The sequence below is a fragment of the Syngnathus leptorhynchus genome, chromosome 10, assembly GCF_054491065.1.
Source record: "Syngnathus leptorhynchus isolate UIUO chromosome 10, UIUO_Slep, whole genome shotgun sequence".
Classification (NCBI taxonomy): Eukaryota; Metazoa; Chordata; class Actinopteri; order Syngnathiformes; family Syngnathidae; genus Syngnathus; species Syngnathus leptorhynchus.
Window position 1 is genome coordinate 9421890 of NC_141204.1, and position 26321 is coordinate 9448210.

General features: G+C 39.8%; 2 protein-coding genes across 6 annotated transcripts in view; both read left to right on the forward strand.

The window, feature by feature from the left end:
• Positions 1-1498: 1498 nt before the first annotated feature.
• Positions 1499-6951, forward strand: tsnax (translin-associated factor X). 3 transcript variants are annotated; one of them, XM_085922886.1, is made up of 7 exons: positions 1499-1803; positions 2183-2272; positions 2363-2477; positions 2809-2939; positions 4789-4898; positions 5934-6335; positions 6431-6951. In XM_085922886.1, exons 1-6 carry the CDS (start codon positions 1788-1790, stop codon positions 6309-6311), a joined length of 840 nt encoding a protein of 279 aa, XP_085779012.1. In that variant the 5' UTR covers positions 1499-1787; the 3' UTR covers positions 6312-6335; positions 6431-6951. The 3 variants fall into 3 exon arrangements, with proteins under 3 accessions (XP_085779012.1, XP_085779011.1, XP_085779013.1); XM_085922885.1 differs by having other exon boundaries at positions 5934-6951; XM_085922887.1 differs by having other exon boundaries at positions 1499-1625; positions 5934-6951.
• A 936-nt stretch (positions 6952-7887) lies between these two features.
• The window catches only part of disc1 (DISC1 scaffold protein), a 34171-nt gene continuing 15737 nt past the window's right edge, over positions 7888-26321 (forward strand). For 2 of the 3 annotated variants that reach the window (XM_085922634.1, XM_085922636.1), the window contains exons 1-9: positions 7888-8385; positions 12190-13025; positions 13542-13611; positions 14739-14910; positions 15603-15687; positions 15757-15989; positions 17663-17717; positions 19576-19678; positions 20329-20517. In XM_085922634.1, the coding sequence (XP_085778760.1) occupies positions 8313-8385; positions 12190-13025; positions 13542-13611; positions 14739-14910; positions 15603-15687; positions 15757-15989; positions 17663-17717; positions 19576-19678; positions 20329-20517 (1816 nt within the window). In that variant the 5' untranslated portion in view covers positions 7888-8312. The remainder of the gene's footprint in view (positions 8386-12189; positions 13026-13541; positions 13612-14738; positions 14911-15602; positions 15688-15756; positions 15990-17662; positions 17718-19575; positions 19679-20328; positions 20518-26321) is intronic. The other variant, XM_085922637.1, reaches the window with a different exon arrangement.

Sequence of the window (26321 nt, forward strand, 5' to 3'; positions counted from 1 at the left end):
ACACGTTATGTTCGCGGACCTCGGATATCTGATGACGCTGAAAACGTTCGGGTCGTCAATTTACGGCTTGTCTCTCATCTTCATATAGAGACATCTCATATCTATCTATTTATCTTTTTGAAGCTTTGTGTGAACTCGAAAAAGAACTGACAGTTGACAACTAATCGGCGCACCAATTATCAAACACTGACAGCGTCATCAAAGCTTCTCATTAGCATATTTGTAAGGATGGAATCATTGCAGCAAAGCAATCAAATGTCACAATTTACTTGGAAATATGACGAGATACAATTTTAAATACAGCAACAACGAGCTATTGTGAAAACTCGGAGATACTATGAGCCAGAGGGCAGCCCGTGAATGCAACAACCCTCAACGTCACATCAGCATGTTGTCCTCATTCCTTGAATGGCATTTGTGAAATTCCCTGCACTAAACGACCCCAATATCTGTGTCAAGATTCCCCTTCTGTTATAATACACGCATTTATTTGACTTATATTTAAACAACATTTCCCGTAGAAAGTCTCCAATGCATATGTTAAAATATTCAACGTGGCATTATGCATGCATCCAATGCTTGCACAGTCAACGTTGCATTCGCGCACCCTTATTTCTAAGTTAACGGGGTCTGGCGTCATCATGCACGCTTCCACAGGCAAAATAAGGTTGGTACTAGTCGGACTGCACGTAGACAGTCTTCAAGAGCCACTGGAGGAGGAGTTCGTGGAGAGCGAGTAATCTGATCAAAATACCGAATGAAACAAGGCCTACAGCACTTCAGAGTACATACAATGGCTGAAAGACAGTTTTTTATTATTATTTAATAATAATAATAATAATAATAATAATATTATTATTATTATTAATATTATTAGATATGGAGGATTCCACGACTTTCAGTAAAATATCATTTAAAATTAGATGAATTTTGTGTATGTGTAAAATCATACACTGACCCAACCAATATCAAGGTTTGTTCTCTTGGATTTAGAATCTATAAATGGTCCACAAAATACGGAGGCGTGCAGTCAGGGAAGGCAGGAAGGAAACAGCCTCCCTGTCTCCAACCCTGCATACAAAGAGAAAATAAATAAATAAAAACATAAATAAATAATAAAATAAATAAATAAATATTGGAGTCATTTATTTTCCATTTACATGTTTGTGTTGATTTTTTTTCTCGTCAATAATTTCAATGATTCCATCATTACAATAAATAGCAGAATTCGTATATTTCCCATTCAAATACACAAGCGAGAAGGTTGATGATTTCTTAGTAACCCCCGCCCCTTTAAAACAAGTAAAAAATAGTTGAACAAACAATTTACAGGCATCTACATTAAAAGTTCGTTCTCCTAGGGAGCACACAGGAAAACCTTTATTCGCAAAGCAGACTTTTTGTTTTGAATGAGTTGCTCTCACCGAAGGCCCTATTCTGCATACCTTTCTAAAAGACTACATATTCCATAATGCACCGCTTCCTGTATTTCCTGTTACGCAGAAAACATCACGAAGACCCACGATGACGTTACAGCCCGACTGCCTGAAAAGAAATCTACATAACTAGAAATTATTTCGCGTGGAATCACTGCACATTTATCGTACCTTCTTTTAAATGCGCAGGTAATTCTGTCTTTTAAAGACAACCTGATCCACTTCGCTTGACGAACTATTTTAGTAAGCTTCATCAAGCGAAGCTGCGTGCTTATTGAGAGCACGTTTCAAGCAGTCGCCAAAAACAATCTAAATTTTGCTTCAGTTGTACTTTAGGGTAACGTTGAAGGTATGAATAAGCGAGGAGGTAAGTTCAAACTTTGCGACTAATCATAACTCGGGTTATATTGGTCTGAAATCGTCAGATGCACATGTAGCTTCGCGGTTCTACGTTAACAGCCATGTTTGTTTATGAATCCGACTGGTTGTTATTTTCCATTCGGTTTAAGAAAATTGTCCCTTTTTGTTAGAATTTCTCATTTAAACTCTGATGGCACAGATATACTTGTGCATTGCTTTAACTAAGTACTATATTACAATGTCTTAATATGTCACGGGCATTTTTGTTTTGGAGTGAACTAAAGCTAGATTATGTAATTTGCAGAACTATGCATCATGTTGGGTGCTTATTTGATTAGATCGCTGTAAAAAAAGAAAAAAAAGCTTTATGTCTTTATTTTCTGCAGGTGAAGGACATCCACAAAAAAATGGAAATGTGGCTCAGCAGTGTGAGACAAGTGCCAATTTGTCTTCACCAGTCACTGCAGCCTTCAAAGGTACATTGCATCCTCTTTGGGAATGCCATTTCTCAACTGTTTGGATATTATCATTTCTCAACTATTAATTTACACACATTTTGTTTAAAGTCTTCCAGATGGAACTTGACACCAAGCACGACAAATACGAGCGTCTTGTCAAGCTCAGTCGAGATGTCACCATTGAGAGCAAGAGGACCATTTTTCTTTTACACAGAGTGACAAGGTATACACTAACACGATGAGTATGTTAAATTAAAAGTATAATTATGCAATCAGTATTCATGAATTAAGAATAATTATTGTTTTATTTCAAATCTGACACATAGTGTTTTTGTATTTTTATCAACAGAAACACATTTAGATTGGTAAGATTTGAGTTTTTTTTTTTTATCACGTAGGATTTCCTTTACCATCTCCTTCTCACTTCATTGTTCACGTGGAAATAGAGTAGAAACAAAACAGTCATACACAAGGCCCAATGTTTACTTCTGAGATGAACTGCAGAAGTTCTACTCCAACTGTGCTCTAGGTTTCTTTTTCTTTTGGTTTGGAAGTGTTCCAGATGCAGAGCCCATTTTGAATGAGGCAGATGGGAAACTGTGTGGTGTGAGGGAGAAAATCGGTCAGATTGCAGAAGAGCTTCGAGGAGAAGACATCTATCAGTTTCACAGAGCGTTTACCGCAGGTGAGTTTTTGGATCAACGGAATGAACTAATTTTAAATAACTAACCAAGACACCTTAGGCGAGCTTTTGTAAAGTGTTGTGCATGCCAGTATCTCCTCCTGTGCTTTAAATTGATGGTGAAATGTTTGTGTGAGAACACGACCTTGGTGTAGGCCTGCATTAACAGGAACACCCTCTGATAACGGTGTTTTTCCCTCTTCTTGCATCACTATCCGTTCCTGTAAGCCTAGCCAAAATGTCTGCAAAGTTTGGAGACAAACTCATGTGATGGTGAGCTGTTATCTAGCTCGCTAGGATTGGAGGGAAGTCATTTTCAGATTGTACCCATTCTTGAATCAATGCGGCATCCTCTGCGACGTGACCGGTGGCAGTTCTCGCCAATTAGACTCTTTTCCTCTCTCAAATTTGATCATCTTTATTAGAGCTCACAGTAAAGGCTTTGCAGCTAATCTACACAAGGAATCTCCAGGCTTATGTACTGGCTTCACTTATTTTGTCACAGAAAGGCCATTAATGATATTGAGAGCAAAATCTGAACCTAATTGCTGCTGATAACAGGTTCAACGGTTTCACTCTGATAAAATCTCAAACGGAAGATTTTCATAACCAAGTGGAAGGGAATTTCCAGTATGAACCACTGCGGCAATTAAAAATAAAGCACTGTAGCGCAGCATAGTAAAATTAGTTCACCCCTTTTGAATGCTATGGTTGCTGCAAGAGCTTTGTTCTTGAGTAATAGATCTTTTATACATCCATTGAAAATGAAATGATAAAAAAAGACCTATATTAAGAGCACATATTTTGCACATATTTTACTATAATTAAAATAGCATTTTTATCATCTGGTTAGGAAATGCTAAGTAACGCTGATGAAAAACCAGCCCATATGTTAATGGTTGTGCCTAAAATAAATGTATATGGACAATGCAAGTCAAAACATTAATTAATAAAGTGCATAGCAGGAAATATGTTTGGAAAAAAAATACTGTTATATTTTCTTGCCCCCCCCCCCCCCCCCCCCCATTAAACTGGCAAAACTTTACTCCATGTAAACAAGGACCTCTACATGAATTATCCCCGTATACGGAATCTGCAAAATGTCAAAACAAAGACAACAAATATCTGCGAGTCTGTCTGCCACCCAGCGAAAGCAAGAGTAAAGACGAAGCACAGCCGCGCGTAGCTTTCCGTGGTTAGCCTCAGCGAGATAGCAGGCCCTTTTGAAGTTCAATTGCCGCTCCAAAAGTAAACTTCAGACACAAAGTCTTCCGTCCTGTGATTATTTGATTGTTGTTTACACAGGGCCAGAAAACAAATGAGGGGTCATCTCAGCCTGCCACAAAAAAATGGCTACTGTTGTTCAAATCAAAAGACTGTTGCAGGAAACAGGTTTGAATCACTATCTGCATCTGATCTATACGCCGCAGATAGCCTCTAGTGTTTACGCACACTCGGCTAGATATGCATTCTGCCCTATTTTTTTCTTCTTTTTTTTTTTTAAACGTCTGTATGACAAAATTGCATATGGTCACAGTTTGGGAAAATCGGCTTCCGGGTGAAATTTATGGACGAGTCTAAAATGTAGTACTGGACAGTATAATCCTACCAAGGACATCCGTTTTTATGCCTTTCTGTGACTCTTCCAGTTTATCTCTGTTGCAACCTGGTGATGGCATTCTGTGACACTAACCTCAGAGGTCACTTCCTTCTGACCACATCCTGTTTGATGGTTGAACCCTTAGAGATCGATCCTGAAATCCCAGAAGCTCCATATTTCATACTTGTAAAGTGTCTCGGCTGCTTTGCTCAGTGTGAGGGATTTATTTTAATGTGGGTTTTGTGCTTTCAGGAATCCAGGAATATGTGGAGGCCGCCTCCTTCCAACACTACATCCGTCATCGCAGCCTCATCAGTCTGGAGGAGATCAACGCCAGTCTTGTGTTCATGAAAGGAGATGAGGTAGATTTTTAAGTTTGAAATGTTGTACATTTAAATGTATGACCATGCATGCCATTTACATCCTACTTGTTCTTGCCTAAATATTGGGTATAGGTCAGTTTATGACTCATTCTTAAATTGCCATGATGTTTGGACTGTAGAATGTGAAAATGTAAAAACATTTTTCCCCTTTTACTTTTAACCAGTTGCGGCATCAGAACTTTAGTATTCAGATGCGCTGAAGCATGGACCCTCATCATGCCATAAACGTGATGTAATGACTATGATGCAACCTCAAAGTTAAAGGCAATCAACCGCCGAACAGGATTGTGGATTTTGTTTTTCAACCTATATATTTTGTCATTGCACTAGCTACCAGTATTTTGGGTTCTATGTTTCACTTTCTTTTTTTCTTTTTGTTCCCACGTTACGGTTAGCAGTTTTTGTATTCTCTTGTAACGTGTAGCTTATTGTGGGAAGAAAAAGTAGAACTGTGCGTGGTAAAAGCTATTTTCTAATCTTTTACAAATGCAAATCTAACTGGGTGTGGAACATATAGCTTTATTATGACTGCCGCAAAGTACAAAGTGCAAAGGAGGATTGCTTGTTTGCCTATGTTTGTATATACACTATAATAACTGAAAGTTTCCCCCAAACTTCATGTGACATGAGCAAAGTTACAAGCTTTTACAATATCTTAGTTTCATACTTTCATTTGCCATAGAGGGAAAAGTGTGATGTACAGAAATTCATGGACATTACTGTGACCTATCAGATGCTGGTATTGTTTGGAAGCGGTCCACACAGTTGGGAAACAAATCCTGTTTACAGTACAGATTATAAAAACAATCTCTACTCTGCCATGTATAGCATTCGTTCTCCGTTCACTGTCATCGTGAGTTAGCCCATGCTAACGGGTGTCGAAACCATCAATGTTGACTTGGTTGCTGTTTATGGCTGCTGTTAATGCAAGCTTACATTATTAGTGTGAAAACAGTCAAAAGTGCTGAATATTGGTTATTTACTTTAGTTAGTAACTCCCTTGTGCTCCCTCAGGGCTCAGCCGACACGCTGTCATCGGAACCTCGGGTCACGACTTTCCAGGTGATGCCGGCAGACTACCTGCTGGGAGTGGCCGACCTGACGGGAGAGTTGATGCGCCTGTGCATCAGTAGCGTGGGCAACGGTGACATCGACACGCCCTTCCAGCTCAGCCAGTTCCTGCGCCAGATCCATGACGGTTTCTCCTACATCGGAAACACGGGCCCTTATGAGGTGTCCAAGAAGCTGCACACTCTGCGTCAGAGTCTCGGTAAAGTGGAGGACGCCTGTTACACCCTGCGAGTCCGCGGTTCTGAGATCCCCAAACATATGCTGGCCGATGTCTTCTCCAGCCGAAATGCTCACATGGACTCTGAAGAAGCTGTGGTCTAAAAAAAAGTCCTTTACATCCTTATCGTAATTGCCTTTCATATGTTTAACAACATGGTTTACTTTTTCATACTACAATAAACTATTGTTGCAATAATAATGTTTTTTTTTTTCCTCTGTAGATCTGACTACTGCAGATGTTTTATATGGATGAAAGTTCTGCAGAAACTTTGTCATGCTTTCAAGACTTGAGGCTTCTTTGATAACGTGTGTGTTTATTTTATTTCAGTCTCAGCCCTCCCCTTCCCATATCACACACAGATAATCTAAGGTAGAGCATGTGACCTTTGTTCAGGCCCATTCTCTGGCAGCCACCTGATGTACACGTACGCACATACATACGTCAAGCAACCCCTGTATTTTGGCCTCCCCCCCACCCTCATCCTTATCTCATTACTCACGAGACACGTATCACTCTTGTGCATACAGCTGTGACTCTATGAGTCAGAGTAGCACGTTTGGAGATCTTTACTTTTGTGCATTTGTTTAAAAACTTGCAGAAGTTCAGGAAGAACTGAGTATAAATTAAGATTTGTGTTGATTGGCGATTTGGTTTTATCCAGTTGTGCATGTGTGATTTCGCTCTGTTGTCGGTTGTGCGTAGTTGGTGGCGTGAATAAAAGGTTAAGTCTGCCATCTGCTGGTAAATATCAGTACTTTGTGTTCCTGTAAAACAATTATTTTACTCATTTCGCGTGTAAATTCTGCATGAGAGAGAATAAGGCACACACAACTCTCACTAGCAGTCTAGCAGATATATCAAGTAAATAGAGTTGTTTCAAAACTTTGCGTTTACTCTCAGAATCAAAATTGCATTATCATAAATCAAAACCAAGAAATTGTTTTTCTCTAACAAATTATTTTTCCTCTAATAAATCGTTAGGGTTACATTTCAATAGCAGGTCTATCCATACAGCATATATGTCATTTTTTTTTTCTGATATGGGTATTAGTTAATGTTGTGATGTCTTCTGTTTGGAGTACTTGAACTTGATAACCTCTCAGGTCATGAGGTGTCCTCTAAATAAGCAGTTAGCTCCTTTGCTTGCCAAAGGACATTAAGTGCTTCTAATCTCCAAAGCAGGTGATCTGGCTCCATGCAAGGCGGTGCATTTGATTGGGCCTGGGACACATCTTCTCTTTATCCACAGTGTGGCCACGGCGTGCAGGTCTACTGGAGAATTCCCAAGGCTAACTGGGAGACATAAATGATCCATCGTGGAGTGGGTCATCCTCAGGACCCGGAACTCATCAGGTGGCATCCAAACCATACAGATGCCCAAGCCACCTCATCTGGCTCATTTCAAAGCAGTGGAGACAAATGACAGATCTCCTCACTCTCAAATTACCTTTATATGGTATTAGTAAGAAATGATATTTACTTATGTGAATGCACTTAACGATCCCTCGCAATAATTTGAAATTCAAAATATTACATGCATAATGTTATTACGCGTGTGCAAAGAGCGGCGGCGTGAAATGTCGTGGTGTGTCTCGAAACATTCATAGGATGCTTACTGGGGAATTGAGGCGGTCTGAAGGAGGCTGGAGTCAAATTCCTCACCGCGTAGGAGCTCCAACACGACACAGGGCATTGACTAACGGACCGCTCGCCCATCGACTGAGCAATGATCCGGATGATCGACAATCAGCCAAAACTCGTCCAATTCGTTATGTGTCTATCCCGTGTCGGATATTTCATTGCCATTCTTTATTAGATCTTTTATTTTATTTTTTGTACTGATTGCTGCTCACACGCAACCGGAGGACTCGTTTGCGTCAGAAAAACTCACCAAACTCTCAGATTGCAGAAATGTTTACCAAGGACCAACTTGAAGCGTTAAAAAAGTTGCTTTACTTAGTTGTACTGTAAGTTTTTAAACAAAGAAGTCTCTTGACTTTTCCACAGCGGAAGTGAGCTCAGTCATGCTCCGTGTCATCGCTTAGTTGCTGAACGTCACATCGTTGGAACATCAGCTTCTTCGTCCTTTTCTTCATGGAGACATGTTTGCTGGATTGTTGGGCCTGAAATGCCACGGCAACTCTTTGCATCGCCACAGCCAAGGACGTATGGAAGGTAAAAAAAAAAATCTCTATTTTTAATTTGGATAATATATTATGACAATATGTTTAAAGTAGGCTAAAATACAGTAAGGAGTGGCATAGTGGACTAGTGGTTTGTCCATGTGACCCGTAATTCTGAGGTTCGTGGTTGGAATATCGTGTGCGCGCGCGCGCGTGTGTTTTGCCATTTTCCACCAACGTTAAAAAACATGCATGATGCTAAATTGAGTCGTCCATATATGTATGTGAATTTGATTGTGAATGGATATTTTTCTGCGATTGACTGGGCGCCAGTCCAGGGTGTGCCATTTATTGCCACAAGTGGTTTGAGATAGGCTTGAGGACAAGACAAGCATGATGGATGTTCCATATGGAGAGACTCAGTGGTTGGCTCACAGGTGTCATCTCAAGGTCTGGGGCCTGATTCGACCTGCCACATCAATTTATACGGCCCATATAAAGCAAAAACAAAAAAAGTGCATTCATTACTTCGTCCCATATTTCTTGCTGAAATCTTTGGCAACGGTGCAAATTGTTCTCACTTATAACAAGAACAAAAAAACCAAAGTGAACATTAGGTAAATATATAAAACTAAATTACATCAGACTGGTCAACAGCACGTTTTAATCAGAGATGGATGCGTCTATCAATGTATTTTAGACACTGATAAAAAAAAAGTCTTTTTTTTCTTGAATACATCATTTTTTTGAATTTTGACCTGCTTTGGGCAATATGGATTTCACCATGCGTTGTTAGGTATAGCTAGGTATATGTATAAAATCTTCCTGTTGCTGAGCCTAAACCTTAATTAATAAATATTGATAAATATCTAGCTATGTCACATATGTTATTATTATTATTATTATTATTATTATTATTATTATTATTATTATTATTGTTATTATTATTATTATTAAAAACCCAATGTTCTAGAGAAAAAACAAGGGCTGATTATAATCAGCACAAAAAAATAACTCATAAAAGTTTATTAAATTAAAAAAAAAAGAAACAAATGTGGACCATTATTATTGTATATTAAATTGTGCAATGCCATGCTTATATGGACTTGACCTTGACTTTTAAAAGATTGTATCCATTCAACAATTTCAGTCACTTCCAACTGAAATATTTAACTCCTTTATTAACATAAGTTAAATTTAGTCATCCAATATAATGTGATCAAATCACTTTATTTTATTATTTTATTGTTAAACTAAACTTTTCCCTATAGCCGTGAGAATGGCATGTGAACATTCAAGTACAAGATGAAAACAAATAGAAAACATGTTCGTTTGTGTATTTGTGTGCTTTGTCTGCCTACTACTTAAAACCAGATCAATTGCAATCCTCATGTGACCATACAGAAAGTGGGGAACTGATTTTGAAGCCTCATCACACGCTACAATAGTGTTGGACAGTATGGGGGTCACAAGTGGTGTGGTGTTGCACATCTGCGGAGGCACACTGCTTCTCAGGAGCCTGCTGACATGTGGATTTGCTGATTTGCTGATGTTTGTCTTGCTGAGCTTGTTCCTTAAACGACTATGTTTTTACGAGAGCCTCTGCATTCCTTCTCTCTTTAGTTAAAGCACTTTCAACAACCAATGGGACGTAGTGTTTAACTTGAGGCCTGCAAAGTTGGCCTCTTTTATCTCCAAAGGTAAATAACCAGGCCCCATTTGTCTGAAATACAGTGATTAACGAGTATTTTGGTCCCATTTTTTTTTTCCGAGCCTAGAATCACTAATGTGAAAGTCACTTGTGACGTGTGTCTTCCTTTTTCACTTTTCCATCGGGATTCCTCGTAGACTATTTTAGCTCAAATCCTGGCAGGAAACAGGGAATGTCATACCTCGGAAAGGCTTTAGCAAAGAAGTACAACACACAATATGCCTGAGGCATTTCCTTCCCTTTACTGGGAAGAACCTTCTTTGTGTAATCGAAGTATTGCTATGTTGCGGCGGTGAAAAAGCCCTTCCCTTTTTCTTCCACAGGCTACTTTTTCCTTGACTACAAACAGCGATGTATATAATAACACGACAGATGGTGGCTAGTTGTACCTGAGAACAAAGTATGGAATTGTGTAAATGATTCTAGAACAGTGGTCACGTTTACAAAGACGCTGTAACCTGAGCTTTCGTTTGAGGTCCCACTGGACTGAGAGGACAATGGAAGCAAAGGCTTTTACTTGTGCTCCTATTTCAGTGTGATATCCCAACTCTCCCCTAAGTGCTGCTTCCTCTTGCCCGTGCTTCCAAAAGTCACATGGGCATGGTTGAGCAGTGACATCATGGTTGTTCTATAAATGATCGTAGTCATTTGCATTTTCGTTTCAGTCATTGTGCATAATATAAATGCCATATATTCCGCTGTAGAAATACATTATAGTTGAGATTGCAATCAGAGATTTTGCAATGACAGAATGCCTCCTCTGTATTCAACACAAACGTCTGCCATGTCTATAGAATGTGTGTGAGTGGGCACCGGGTAGAGAAGTCTGAAATAAAAGCGAGCAGTGCAGCTGCACACAAAGAGCCCGTTGATTCTCGCCATTTAAGATTGTGTTTGTCGCTGAATCCTACACATGACATGTATAATCATGTGGAGCAGGTGTCAGGACAAATCACTATTCATCATCAAGGCCATGGCTTACACAAACCAACCTAAATGGAAGGTGAGAAACACCATCAGGGCTCCATCAGTCCTAATGAGGGCCACAGGATCATGACGTTCCCAAGGAGATGTATGAGAAAAAAATGCTATTTTAAATATGAACAATTTACATGCATATATCCCAAATAATACATTGTCTGAATGTATTTAATATACAAACTTTTAGAATTCCGAGTGATCTTCAATAGTGTATCTTGATTTAGAGGTCCCTGATAGGTAAAAATCTCTGTTCGAGTTCTACCCCAAAAGTGTATCATGTGAATGACATCTGGGTCATTGAAAATTCTTCCACGCCAGACGCATCCACTTATACCACAGGTGTCAAACTCAAGGCCCGGGGGCCAGATGCGGCCCGCCACATCATTTTATGTGGCCCGCGAAGACAAATTGTGAATCAAATTCGTGTGTCATTACTAGAATTGCAAATTGTCTTCACTTTTAATATATATTCTTTTAAATATTTAACCAGTTTTTACTCATCTGATTTGAAAACGAGTTATTTGCCAGTTTGTTTTGTAGCTTTTACTGTAGATAATGAGGTGCTCATACATTTATTTGGGTTGACAGTCATAATGGCCCTCTGAAAGAAGCTATGACTACAATGCGGCCCGCGAAAAAAACAAATTTGACACTCCTGACTTATCCCTTACTTTACCTTGCATAAACAAAAAAATAACCACTAAGAACCAAGCCATGCGTAATGACTCAACAACTTAAGAGGTGTGCCTTACTTAGTCCTGTCCACGTATTGTTCTGTGTTCTCCACAGAAGCCAAAGAGTGTGAGAAGCTTTCTTCTGTTGTGGTATTGCTTTAAATAATCCCACATTGAAAGCCCCAGCTCTCTGGGTGGGCGTGGTTTAGTTTAAGATGACTGTATATTTTTGGTATTTCCCAACAGCTGGACCAGAACCCTGGGAACTCTCACACATCTGGCTGTGTGTTATTTTCAAACATGAAGCTTGACTGAAGTTCAGGGCCCCATCAATGAGCATAAAATCCCCTTTAGGTTTTAACAATGATGTGAATTCACATTCTTAAGTAATCTTCCTGGCATAGCGTGTCCTGGATGTTTTCTCTGAGCTGCTCGTTATCTTCCTTTTGACCGTGTTGTCCAGCTTAATGGTTAATCTGTGTATCGACAGGTGGCAGATCCTCAGGGACAGCTGGCAGCGTCGGCCGTAAGAAGCTCCACCGGAGGCCTGGTTACATGAGAGGGGAGCAATCCAGACCAACAAGCACCAGCGATGATCCAGAAGACGTGGAGGATGAGGACAGAGAAGATGAAGCAATTTGCATAAGGAATGGCAAAAGTGGACGTCAAACTAAAGGGATGAGTCAATCATCTGCTGTCAAAATGTCCCCTATGAAAATTGCGCAACCTGACAAATCCTCCCATGACGTCACTCCTCCCTCCAACGATGACTGTGGCCTCAGTCAACCAAACAGTGAACTCACGTTAACCCAAAGTCCAATACTTCCCCATTCAACTACCCAGGAAGAGTCTTTCAATTCCAGCTTCAGTTTTATTCAACAGTCTCTTAGGACTCTCTCTGCCCCCGCAACACCAACACATGACCCAGAAGCTAAAGCCACAGAAGTGCCTAACGTCTCTGAATTCAAACCAGCATTGTCGTTGTTTGATCAACCTGAGTCAAAACCATCCACCCAGGTCACATCGAACTCTGTCCCAAGCAGCCACGAAGAAAAGGAGACACTCGCATTAGGTGGACGATTTTGGGGGGAACGTACGTGGGGCAGCAGGGAGGTGTCTTCTTACCTGCCCAATAGTGACTTCCAATGTCTGGATTCAGAAATCACCTCTTCTCTGTCACTTGACTCGGATACCGCTTCTGCATCTTCAGTTACGTCGGGATACGAGAGCAACACACCTGCATCGGACCAAGGCTGGGACAATTTGGTGAAGAAGTATGATCACGTGCTGCAAGACTGTCTCCAAAACAACCGGACGCACACTAAGGTGGTTAAAGATACATTCTTATTGAAGTTTGTAGTTAATAGTAGGAATGAATGTGTATAATGCAAGATCTTCCCACTCAGCCCTGTATATGCTTAAAACAAAAACTCTATAAACAGTTATATTTCCGAAAATAGGATTTTGACTTATTAGCAATAACTATTTTATGTATCATATTAAAAATATAACCAAATATAAAATCAATAAAATAAAAATAAAATAATGAAAATGGAATACAATTCTGTGAATATGTGAAGAGATGTATCATATTAAAAATATAACTAAATATAAAATAACAATAAAATAATGACAATAAAATAAAATGTAATGCTTTCAACTCTCTCGAATATTACATTAATGTCGAATGACTAAATGACTGAAGACAGCTCTCATTATGTCACTATGATCTGCCGGTCATTATCCTTTTCAAACTTTTTGGCCCTTCGCGAAATGTTCAAAGGGCATTGCCCGTGAGACCGCTTGGTAATTTTATTCTGCTTCTTGATTTTTTGTCCCCAGATCGAGTCCATGATGTTAAAGCTCCAGAGATTGCAACAAAAAGCCATTGTGGACGATGACTACGACGCAGGTGAACTTGTCAGTCAATGCTTAGGGAAGCCTGTAAGGCAAACTGGTGCAGGAGCAAGGTTTTGTAAAGAAACAATACCTTGTTCATATTTATCTTTATATTGATGTGCACAATTTGTTCTTCATGCTGTAATTGTGAGTTCTAATTAGATTTACTAAAAGGAGGTCAGAACACTGAGAAAAAAAAAACATGTTCTGGCTTAAAGCGATAAATAATATCCAGACTGAACATCCTGTTCACGCTGTATCCAAATATTTAAAAGTGGTTATCAAAGATGAGGAAGAAAGGATGGGGATTTCTTGATATAATTACAAAAAGAATGTGAGAACATAATGTGTCTGGTTCTCAAAAGAGTTAAAACACATTGAACCTAAAACAGACTATATTGACTCACAGAAATAGACCGAGATGACATTTATAAACTGAATTAGTGCAGTGGTGTGTATTAAGAGGCCTCCTCGTGGTGCATTAGGTCAGTTTTTGTCATAAGACATGGCCAGTGGGTCCACAAATCTAACATGATTCAATTGTACTCTGAAGGCCTTGTTTAATCAAGTTATGGAGCATGGAGAGTTAAGAGACGCACGGAGGAACGGGCTAATTTGTGACCTATTTCTCGGCCCACATGACTGAAATAGCTTCACCAACATCTGCTCTTGGCAGCCTGCAGATAGATACCTTTGTGACTCACAAAGTACCTGGTTTTACCTATTAACAATACGGATTAGAGGAAAGTGATTTGGATGCCTTTAAAACCAGTTTGAAGTCATTACGCTGCACAGGACATACAGTGCTGTGCTCAAATTTGAGGCCAGATTGTTACTATTTGCAGTGCTTTGAGATAAATAATAATAATATTAATAATAATAATAATAATAATAATAATAATAATAATAATAATCTCAGTGTAGCACACACCCTGTGTTTCCCCGCACCAAAGTTCAATAGGTCCTGTTTTCTTTTTTTGGACAAGTCATTGATTATTGTATTGATTGATTGATTAAGTGGTATTGCAATTGGGTGGATTGATTAAGTGGTATTGCAATTGGGTGGATTGTTTTGATTGCTCAATGCGACAGTGTGCAGGAATGCATTGTTCAAGATTGGTCATATGTGTGTCTTTTCAGCTGAGCGATTTGGGAAAAAGTTGGAGGAACTGTGCAAGGAGCGAGAAGCTCTGAAACTGGGTTTACCATCCAGACAGCAGAGTGTGGCTCTGTTTCTTCAGAGACTCAGAGAGGTGGTGCAGAGCGCCCTCTACAGGACAGACAGTGGTCAGCACAGGTCAGTCACACAAGGGTAAGTCGCTATGTGCAGGCAGAATCACACTTATCAGTCACTACTTCATGGAATTGTAATTGTGGCAGACATTTTTCAGTATGTTTCAGGACATTCTACAGACATTTTCCATGGGAATTTTAAATTTATTTCAAGTTATTTAACCAACGAAGCAAATGCATGGATGTAGAAATAAAACTATTTATACATATTTGTTCAAAATTAATTACTTAACACTTCCCTCATATGTGCATACCATTTTATTGTAAAAAAAATGTTTCAAGCACAAGCTTGGATGGTTTTGTGACCTTGATAATCACCTGTTCAGTTGTTTATGACAACAAACCACACTCACTGGTTTTGAATAAAAATAGTCCAAAATGTACCTTGTTTTTATTCATCCCGTTCAAAAGGATGTTCTTAAAACAGGCAGTGAAAGAGAGTTGTGCAACATAATTCTTGTGACAGGAAGGAAATCTAGCAGGGCCTCTGCTGCATACATCCTGAAAAGTACCTTAAAGGTCAAACACAATAGTTACGCGTTTCTCTTATCTCTCAAGAGAGGCTGTTTTGAAATAACTACATGTCACGCTAATGCTAAATGTGTATCGAGGTCATCCTGCTTTTAGGTGACCCCGAGTTACTTGGAGATTGAGGAAAAACGGGGGCCTACTCAGACACCGATCACTCTCTTGGTTTGTATTGTCGACCAGGTTGGGAGCAGAATACGATGCAGGAGAGCCGTCAGACTCAGTGCGCCGTCGAGATCGTCTCACCCAAGAGAAACAATTAGTAGAGGTAATTTCAGATTTTATGCAATTTGCATGTCAGATGCTATAAATGTAAAAAAAAAAAAATGCAATGCAGGCGGAAATCAAGGAACTGCAGCAGAAATTGGCAGAGCTAAAGGATCGCAGTAGATGTCTGGACCAGCAGATCCAGCAAGAGGAGCAGCAAATGGAGGCTGAGGAACTGGAGGGCTCCGTGCTGAGGAGCTGCACCTCGGCCCAGCTCAGAGACTTGAGCCGAACGCTTCACGATCTCGTGATGTCTGAGAACCGCATCCAGATCTCCGTCTCTCCTCCTCCCTCCATGCTCAGGTGATGAAATCTAAATGTTTGACTACGTTAGAGATGTGGAACATTGCACATGTGAATGTTTGAACAATGCTTAAGAACAGAAATTCAGTCGAATATGGAATTGGTTTCCCTCACCACTCAGTTGCAAAAATTCCTGCAGTACCGTCAGCTACCCGATGAAGGTGCTAGAGAACTGTCAGCCACGATGACAGCACAGCAGGCCATACATGTTCATTGCATCAGACAATATTTTCATGTGTTGTGTTGCACATGTAGGTTGAAATGGTTTACACTGGAGTTTAGTTCAGAAAGTGTTAGTGTTGGTACTTCTGCACAATACATGAGGTGTGTCAGAAAAGTTCCAGGACAGGGGTCACAAAAGGTACATTTTAAAGCCAGACTATAAACCGTGACTTTTCTCCTTCAATGTGAACTACTATGATGAATTGGCACATCTTCAAAGAGCGACGCCGCTTGCTTCGTTCAACAAGCGAGAAGTGGCGAGAGTTGTACTTGGACAACTTGAGCTATTTCACCATGACGCCTGCTCAAAATGCCTTTGCATCTGTCAATTCATGCATGAGAACATTGTTATGCTAGACCATAACAAAGAAAGCTGAGAAAGCTCCAGGGGGGGTTTCATCAAAGAGAGAAAAAAAAAATAGCAGTTTGGATTTCAAAATACATCTTATGTGACACCAATCCTGGAACTTTACTGACACGCTTGGTATTACATTTGCATGTTGGCATAGTGTACTAAATGAAGTGTTTGTTACAGAATGTGTAGTGACAATATTTTTTACATCACAGGGAACTTCTCCTCTGTCACACCTGCAAAAAAGTGCTCTGCATGTTAATGTTTTTTCTCAGATGCAAATGATTACTTTGCATCTCTAATGGTAATAGCTCACAGGAGAGCACTCTGGGATGCCGCTCAGTCTTGCCACTTGTTTGGAAGACATGTAAATTGTACTTATCACCTTCCCGGTGGCGTGACCTACCATAATTTGATATCTGGCATATTCTCACCTCAGCCGGAATGCATTTATTCTCCAAACTGATTGAAATTTCGACCTCAGATTGGGCATTCAGCCGCAAATCTCGGTGTACTGTGATTTGGGTCAGCAGGATGATTGTGATGCCGTTTTGCATTTATAGCAAAAAAGACCAGGTCATGTCAATCATGTATTTTTTTTTCTCGCTTGGTAAAAGATCTCATCTTGCTACAGCAAAAATGAGACTGATGGTTGAGAAACATTTACCAAATTTGTTAAAAGGATGCTGTGTTTTGACGGCTACAATATATGTATAACCCAAAAAAATAAAAACCTCACTAGTTGGTCCTATGTTCATGTTTACACGCCAATGACATCATTTGTTGAAATAAGTTCACACATTTATTCAATAAGTCAATAAAACATGTTTGTCAGCCTAGAACTTGAAAGAATGAGTCACTAAAGTGTTATGCATGCTCACAAAACGTTTTGTTTAAAAGTTATCTTCGGTGTCTAGACTCTAGAGAGATCACTGAAAAAACTTTTATTTTTATTATTATGTCAAGAAAGTTTTGAATGTCACCAGCCATCTTGACATTTTATTCAACCTTCAGATAAGATGTTCCACAAAATGATGCAAAAAAAAAAAAAGGAAATTGTTTGATTTTGTACAACATTTTTTTTTATTTCCTTTTGTAGACTTCAGGAACAGGAGCAGGCATTGAATCTATCCATCAAGGAAGCTACTGCAAAAGTAAGGCACTATTTTGGTGGGGGGGAAATGAGTGATTGTGTATGAATTTCAATAAGTGGCATGATGAAATTGAAAGGATGTGCCGTGCATCCGCTGCAGCTTGATACATCTGCATGCTAAATGTCAGTGTTTGTATTCATGTGGTTATTCCTATTTGATGAAGCAGTGAACTCGCCACAGTTCTTGCGGAAGGGCAAGAATCAGCGGAAAATAGTTTGTTTTGTATCCTATTAAAAATGCATTGTATCCAGATGGCATACTTTCCGTGACCAAAAGGTTATATATAAAGTTCACCTGTGTCCGTTGCCCGGTCTACCTATGTGCTCGTGGGAGCAAAGCACGAGACTCCATTGCAATGCCATTTATTAAATTATAAATTGCAATTGCCCCATTACTAACAAATCTATTATTAGTGCGGTTCAAAATGGTCATGGTCGTCATAAGTCACGCCTCAATGAAGGTTCTAATTTTGAAGGGTTGACGAATGCATTGCATTCATGTATAAATAATTTCAGCATGCTGATTTAACTCACTGGATAAGGAGATGTACTTTGTTCCAAAATAGTGAGCTGACATTTAGCAGCAATAGCACCTCTCCCTTTACTATTTATTTATTTACGAGACGGGGTGACCGCAGATCAGAGATTTCCCGAAAGTATGGCAGTAGTGAGAAAAAGTCTTGCATAACTGTTTTTGTGACTGACCAAAGTTTTTTTTTTTACTTCCATTGTTAACCTAGTCATTTCTCTTAAGTGCTACATTGTCTATATCCTGTCATGAATACCAAGACGAGTCCTTCTTAATGGCGATCAGGCCAGTATGATGCAATTTCACATTGCAAGCTTCGCACCGGCTTGCATTTTCCACTGACTGATCTCTTGAAAGTGAAAAAGGCCAGAAGCAGTTTTTGAGCAGTACAAAATCTGGGGAGGGCAATAAAGACAATTTCTTGTCAGTAATAAATGGTTGGTGGTGCTCCAAAAGCCCATCAGAAGATGTTTTTAAAAGTTTGCCAGCAAAGACTTTCACCACTATGGTACTTTCTTGACTTAAAATGATTTTTTTTTCTTCACCAGATGTTAACGAATGATTCATTAAAAAGTTCACTAAAAGTGTCGTTCGCTTTCAAATTCATCTTGAAATTAAAATCACTCGTTACATAAATACCTTTTATGTCGGAAGCGGCTTCCAATTCCAACTTTAGTTCGAATTATACAAGCCTGACAGATTTCTATATTTCTGTGTGAAGAAACCTCCCTTGGAGATGCTCTGCTTCAAAAAAACCAATCCATTTGACAACATTTTCAAAGCCAAGCGCAAAACTGTGTCAGGTTCAAGAAAGAAACATGAAGGGCAATCCTGCTCCATGTCCCTTTGAGCCATGAATGTAGCTCCAAAAAAGATGAGAGATTTGTCGTGGGGATTGTATCTGGCTGTGTACTCTACTCTGTACAAAAACAGAAGTTTAAAGGGCTGATGGAGGCCAGACAGGTTTTTATCTGTAACCATCAGCTTGCAAGAGCTGAGGTATCACGTCTCCCGTGACATTCAATGCCTCTCTCCTCTCTGACATTACTACGGCATCTTTTATGGAGATTTCACATTTACACACATCCACATGAAAGGCGGAGAAGTCTTTGTCTTCCTAAAGGTTAGATACATGTAAAACATCAGGCTCTGTCGTGTATCCAAAGAAGAATCCAAACCAATCGTCTCGTAAGAATGAGTTGGAAAAGAACATTGGGACAGAACTGGAAATGAACCGTGCATCCTCTGGGATTCATGTGCTTTTTTTTTTTTTTTTTTTTGGTGACTAACCTCACACCCCCTCCCCTTTCTTGCTCTTTTCATTCTCGAGGTGGTCATGAGTCAGAAGCTGGGCAGCAGCCTCAGGAGGAAAGTCAGTGAGACTGAAACTCAGCTCTTAGCTTTGCAGGAAGCCAAACTGGCCGCCATCTCAGGTGACTCCGCCCTTCCTCTATTGTCATGATCTTATAATTTACAGTGGAAGCTCTACATCCGAACCCTACAAAAATCTCGAATCTAAAAATATACCTTTGAGATTGCACAAAATAACCATTCATTATAGCATAACGCAAGACATCTTGTGTTTAGCCAAACCCAGCTGACTTTGGGCGAGAGATGGACAACTGTCTCAGGGCACATATACACGAGCAATCATTCATGCTTATACCTATGGGCAATTTTGTCAACAATAATAATAATAAAAGAACGAAATATATGCTGGCAAATTAGCTGCGCTCACCTCAGCAGCTATAAAGTCTTTCTCCACGTTCATTGCATGTTACGTGTTAATTTAAATGGTCCTTCTTATGTGTTACTTTCCTGCACGGTTAATAAAGCTTTTACGATGGCAATACTTTGACCCTAGAACCAATTCATCGTATTTCCATTATTTCCCGTGGGAAAAATATCTTCGAAATCCAAACTCATCAGAGTATGACCAGTGTCCTGGAATGTGCTCAACCTTAAAGGTTTCACTGTACTTATACAAGCTCCATTAGCTTCATTTAATTACACCATGAATGTAAAAGTCACTCATTAATGAGAGGTGTCGGCAATAATGCGGTTCTGTGGCGTACCGCTGCAGGGAACGACTTCAGTAGTGCCAAGGAGCTGAAGGCTGAGATGAAGACGGTGTACCAGGAGCAAGAGCGACTGGATGCTCTGGCCAAGCGGCTGCACAGTCTCAGCTCAGGTAGCAGCCAAGAGCTAGCCAGGATGAAGGAGCAGCGGCAGCAGCTCAGACAGGAGTTGGAGCACCGGGAGGTGCAGCATGGTGAGTCTGTCTGCACTTACATTATAGACTTTTGTCCCCAAGGAGGAAGAGGAAATAACTGGAGGAAACAATAATCGAGCAAGTTTCATTATTGTAGAAGACATTGAAAGGTCAACGAGGCTATGGCAAACTTTAATAACCTCCAGCTGATGATTTGCATAGTTTGACACAAAGTCCAGTCTGTGAAGTGAAAGGTTTAGAACATACCATGATAAAAATCAAACTAATTGTGCAAATGCTGAGAAGGTGATTTCTCCAGTCGGACTAAATTCAAAATCATAAACACAGAAAAGCAATTCTGGCCAATGATGTCATGTTGGTGTTATTGCCTTCAAGCAATTACCAAAAATCCATTCAGATTGCTATAATGTCATCAACAATATTGTTATTAGCAGGGTATCCCAGGTTTGTCCCAATTTGATGACAAAATATTTATTGGCTTTGCTTCCTTTCTTTGGCTCAATCAGCATTTTTTTTTAAGCCAATGAAATTTGTATTTAACCCATGACCACTCATATTTAGAAGGAAGACTGCATGGATTGAAGAATGAATGGAGGGCTGGTAATACTAATTAAATGTTTGTTAAAATAAACACTGAACGTTGGTTTCATCTTTAATAGCCGCCTCCCTTTAGCACCTCTTTAAATATGAATAAGTGAATGATTCTTTTAAGAGAGGTCCTCTCTTATGTTGCTTCACGCCGGGACTCTAGGACATCAATGAATGGTGACTTTTCTCGCAAAGGAACAGAAAAACTACCATCTGTCTTTGGGGACTCAACATCAAATGAGTTTGCATCAGTACTGGCAGCTGTTAAGAAAGAGGTGGAGTGTCAACGAGGGAATACACTTTTAGAGTGTGTGTGAACTAGCCAATTACCTTCGAGTCACACGCTGCCGCTGTGACGTATTAGCGCTACAGGAGATCTGAATGCTGCTTAAAACAAGCCTTTGCCTTTTTGGGAATGCTAACTAAAGGGTTTGGCCTCTTGGAAATGCGTTTTGATAGCACCGCCTGCAGTGTTCCTCCAATCCATCACTCACAGGCAGATCTCGGTAAAGGTCATTTCACCGTGTGAGGCACATGAGGAAGGGGGGATGGGGAAAGTGACGAGACAACAGTGCAAGTACGCTATTGCCGTAACCCCCGACGTGTTCAATCAGCCTCCTAATTCCTTCTCTTGTGATCATTAGTAACTACAGCCCGTTCATTAGCGTTGAGCCATTTCCTCCTCTTGAATGTGTGATCTTTTGTCACTAGGGGGCACACTTTGATTGTTCGGAGCTTCTTTTTGTTTGGTCCTTCTTAACATATCCATTCATTTTAATTATATTTAGTCATTACAGTAGTGACAACTGGTGGCAATTGAGATGTACGAATTTTACCTTCTCGAAGACAATCACGCCCACATGGATTAGGAGACCAATATTTGACATCCCTAACAATCGAGACATCATACCGCTGTATCTTAAATACATGTTGTGAGTCAGTATGTACATGGAAGCGCTGAGGGCCACACAAAGAAGACAAGTAGGCTGCTCAGGCTAGACAAAGGAATGGGAATCAGGTGGATAACACGTCACTATGGCGAGCTAATGATTGGTTTTTTGCCTTGCTCAAATGCTCAAGTGGGCACACACAATATGGCAGCAGCAGCAGCAGCAGCAATTTTTCAATGTGTTGCTGACACCAAGCTAGGGGCTCATTAAACTGTCAGCCAACTTGGTAATACGGATCCGGCATACGCGTGCTGGAATTCTGATAGTATACAAACAGCATATTTCGTCCTTGGCTGGAAAGGGTTGGAAATGATTTTTTGACTTGAAAGTCAAGGTGGCCCTTGAGATGTTTACTTCGATGAGTACACTCCTAAAGAACTAGAAACATCCCAAATATGGGTGTCGTGGCAAAAGTTTTGAGAAAAGACAGAAATGATTTCTTCACCTTCAGGTATCAATACTCTCTGTTTAGGGTATAAGGATGGGGGGGTTGGGCATGTCAGGGGATTACTATATTTGGAAATTTTGATTGGTGCACAGGCAGACATGGGTGATGGATTAACGGTATTATTATCATTTTTATTCCATTTTTAAGTCAATCAAAAGCATCCATCAAGTGAAAGGGGAAAAAATAAATTGCTAAGTCAACGGACGAGCTTTGTGGCTTTTGTCCGCCTCAAGTCCATTTACTGTTTGTATTGTAGTCCTACAACACTAGAAACATCTCATCAGAATAAAAATGGATGTACATCCTTTGAAAAGCACCATAGTGCCTTAAAATACAACACGGTCAAGATAAATGTACTTATGGATCGATTTTATATGATGAGTGGCTGAGACTCAGTGTGGGGCTTTTGGATTTTGGAGCCATCATGTCCTTAATTGCCATTGGCTTTGAGTGTTGATGAATATGAAATCCATTATATCCAAAGGTTTCACTCCCATCAGAGAGTGTAATTTTGTCCCTTAAGAGGGATTTCGAGTGATGCTAAATTTGCAAATAAATAATTGAAAGACCGGCCAAAAAGGGTAAATGACCCCCAGGAGTGTAGACAATGAGATGTGAAAGCGCTGACTGTGACTTCTGCTTATCTCTGGCAATGCTTATTTAATACAAATCTCAGTATTCATGAGGTGTTCTTCGGCGTAAGACTGGCGTCAATTTGAGTTTATTTTGATGTCGACATAAACAATATGCTCCCATTGTTTAATATTGTCACACATAATAAATTCCCTTTCTTCTGCTCACTCATAACCAGCTATTCTTTCTTAACACATCAATCCAAGTCTCCTTCATTCTACTTTGACGTAGATTTCATTTTTGGACTCTGGCCAGTCATTTTTTTTTTTTGTATCTAGCAATGGAAGTGCACATCCAAATACTGCCTCAGAGTTATTACACAAATGCAATTTTCCTCTTAATGGAGTGCTGATAGTAATGCCCAGGGCATACGTATATGATTTATTCATTACCCTGCCACTTTTAGCGTGCTTCTATTGAGAACTTGGTGGAAGGTATGACAGCACTTCTCCCAAAAAGGCTCGGTATGATTGAGAGTGCTAAAGTGGTTAAGTGGACCCGGGAGAGTGTTTCCTGCTTTTTGTTTCTGAAGTTCTTTTTGGCATTATTCCTTCTTCCTGTGATTGGGAAGGGACTTTCCATTGTGTATAATAACACGTTAGCTTGAAAGTACCCATGGGAATCACTTGAAATAAATCCAAAGTGTCAATCAATGTCTTCTCTTCAAATGACACTCCATAGTGAGCAAGTTAATTATACTCATGGACAGTTGATGATAGAATTATGTCCTTCTGGCTTGTATATTGAATTTTCCCTTTGTCACAAGCTTGAGTTATATAAAATTTTATTGCATGTGGTCACGTTGTCTTTGGTCCATTGTTCTTTTGTCAGTTCATCAACAGAGGTGTGAACACACTCATACCCTCAGGCTTATTCTAAGGGGATTTTTTTTTTTTCCCCTCTACTCATGAACTCAGAGCATTAGTCATTTTGGTGCAACGTGTTCTTTATTCTGTCAGTTAAAGCGAACTGTAAGATCAACTCACACTGAGGTCTAGCGAAATCAGTTACTTGTCTTCAACAACAATAGCACTGAGTAGTGCTTCATCATCTCTGAACAATTCTAATTTTAATCAGCACCATTTTGTACTCTTGATACTTATTTCTTGCTTATGTTTGGATTTCATCATTAAGATTCATCAATGCAGTATTCGTTGAGAAATGACACAAAAAAAAAAACGTTTGCACCTTCGATGAAAAATGGGCTGTTTTAATTAAGAAATGGGCTAATGAAAAATTAACATAGATGTTATGGTAAACCTTAAAAGTGCTGCTATTGTGATGCAAAAGGAGCAACAACAGAAAAAAAGAAGCCAACTTTGCACACAGACTCAAAATCTTTTCATTCTAGGTATTAGGAGTGCATCACTGTCAACACCCATTAAAAACGATCATTTAATAATCTGCCAGAGCAAAAAATAAACAGTTCATTTTATTTAAAGGTCCCTTTCAGAGCACATAAGGACTCCACACTATCAAACTGTAATGTTAGGGTAAAAACAAATTGAAAACACAAGAACATCAATGCGAAAAAAACAAACACTTGAAGGAGTAATTGAAAAGGAAAATCAGAGTCCGTGTTGCAACGGTCAAATGAGTTCCCGAAGAGGGTTGTGATGAAGTGAGCAAGCTTGGACAATGAGGTGGAGATTTTGTTTGTGTGTGTGAGATCAAAGTATGTGAGACGTGGTGGTGTGGTATTGTGTGAAGATGTTATGGATGGCTCTGAAAGTGGCCATGTTGAAGTGTATTCCAAATTGAACCGATAGCCAGTGTAGCTGCTGAAGTAATATGCTTCTTGTACTGACTTGAGCAGCTGAATTCTGGACCAGTTCACCGTTTGTAGAGACCAACAAAAATAAAATTGCAGTCATCGATCGGGGAAAGTGGGTTGTGATTCTTGCGAACAAAGCGTGGAATGGGGGAAGTATGAGTGAAGCCGATTTATATTGCGAGGAAGGAAGCATGTGGACTGTATGATGTTATTGATGTGAATTTGAAATTTTGCCGCTGTCAAGAATGACAACCAAACTCTTCACCTGAGACTTTTTACTCAATAAAAATCGTCCTTGATGGAGTAGTTACAAAATGTCCCACGCAGCATTTATAATTCAAACTGCCTCCAATCCTGCACGTGTCCATACACCGACATGCCTCCTTTTGGGTTTTTTGTACGTATTCATGCATCATTCCACAATGTGTTTTCTGTGCCAGCTGTTGTCTGGGTATTGCTATGCTTTGTGCTCCCAAAGCTGGACAATATCATGGGTTATTGAGTATGCGCTATAGCAACCAGCCTTCCTTCACTACCAGTGCTACTGCTTCATTCAGATAAATCCACACTGTGCATTGTGAGTGTGTGCATAATGCAGAGCGTGTTCATATTACCTGCAGCGCTGTGCTCTCAAGCAACTGGGGCTGAGCTTGAACACATTTATCGCAGCCAATGCCTTCAGCTCGGTTACAAAGACACACAATTGCTCTTCTGTCTTATTATGCACAGGCTTTTATAACATGCATATCATTGGCGCTGCATTAGCACAGAGACGCCTCTAATTTGTTAGACAACACGGAAGCCCCCACAGATGTTAGGTATTGTTACGAGGCAGTCAGGAAATTACTGTCTTATTCATTTTCAATTACATCGCTCTTCCAATGCTCATATAATCCCATTGTTTACTTTGTGTGTCGTCGTGTGATAAATCTGCTCGTTTTGCTTTGTCTCTATAAATACGATACATTATAATCTTCTTCATCAACTTTAAACGTTGTGTAATTATTTCTTAGTGAGCCACGCCAAGAAAAAAAAATTATGTTGAACCCGATCGAAGCAAAAGTATCATTTGGAACATTAAGGAATGTGTCATGACTAGTTGTGTATTTATTGTGATTGGTTGGCTTTTTGGAGCCAGTCTTTGGGATCTGAAATGAGTGTTTTGAGCACCTGCTGAGATCACTGTCACAATGGGAGGCTGAGCTTGGCCTCATATATCACGGACTACGACAGTAGTTCCTCTCATCTTCGATGGCTTTTTAGTACTGATTTCATTCACATGGTCTGCCAAATGACATGGCCTCCCGCAGACTTACAGGAAGTGGTAATATCACCCATTGCTTGGGTTCATTTCGCACAGGGGTAGGTTTTACCGCTTGATGCCTGCTTCCCCTATTCTATTAGCTTTCTTTCATCTGTAATGCCCACAAAGGTTCATTAGTTTTGCTGG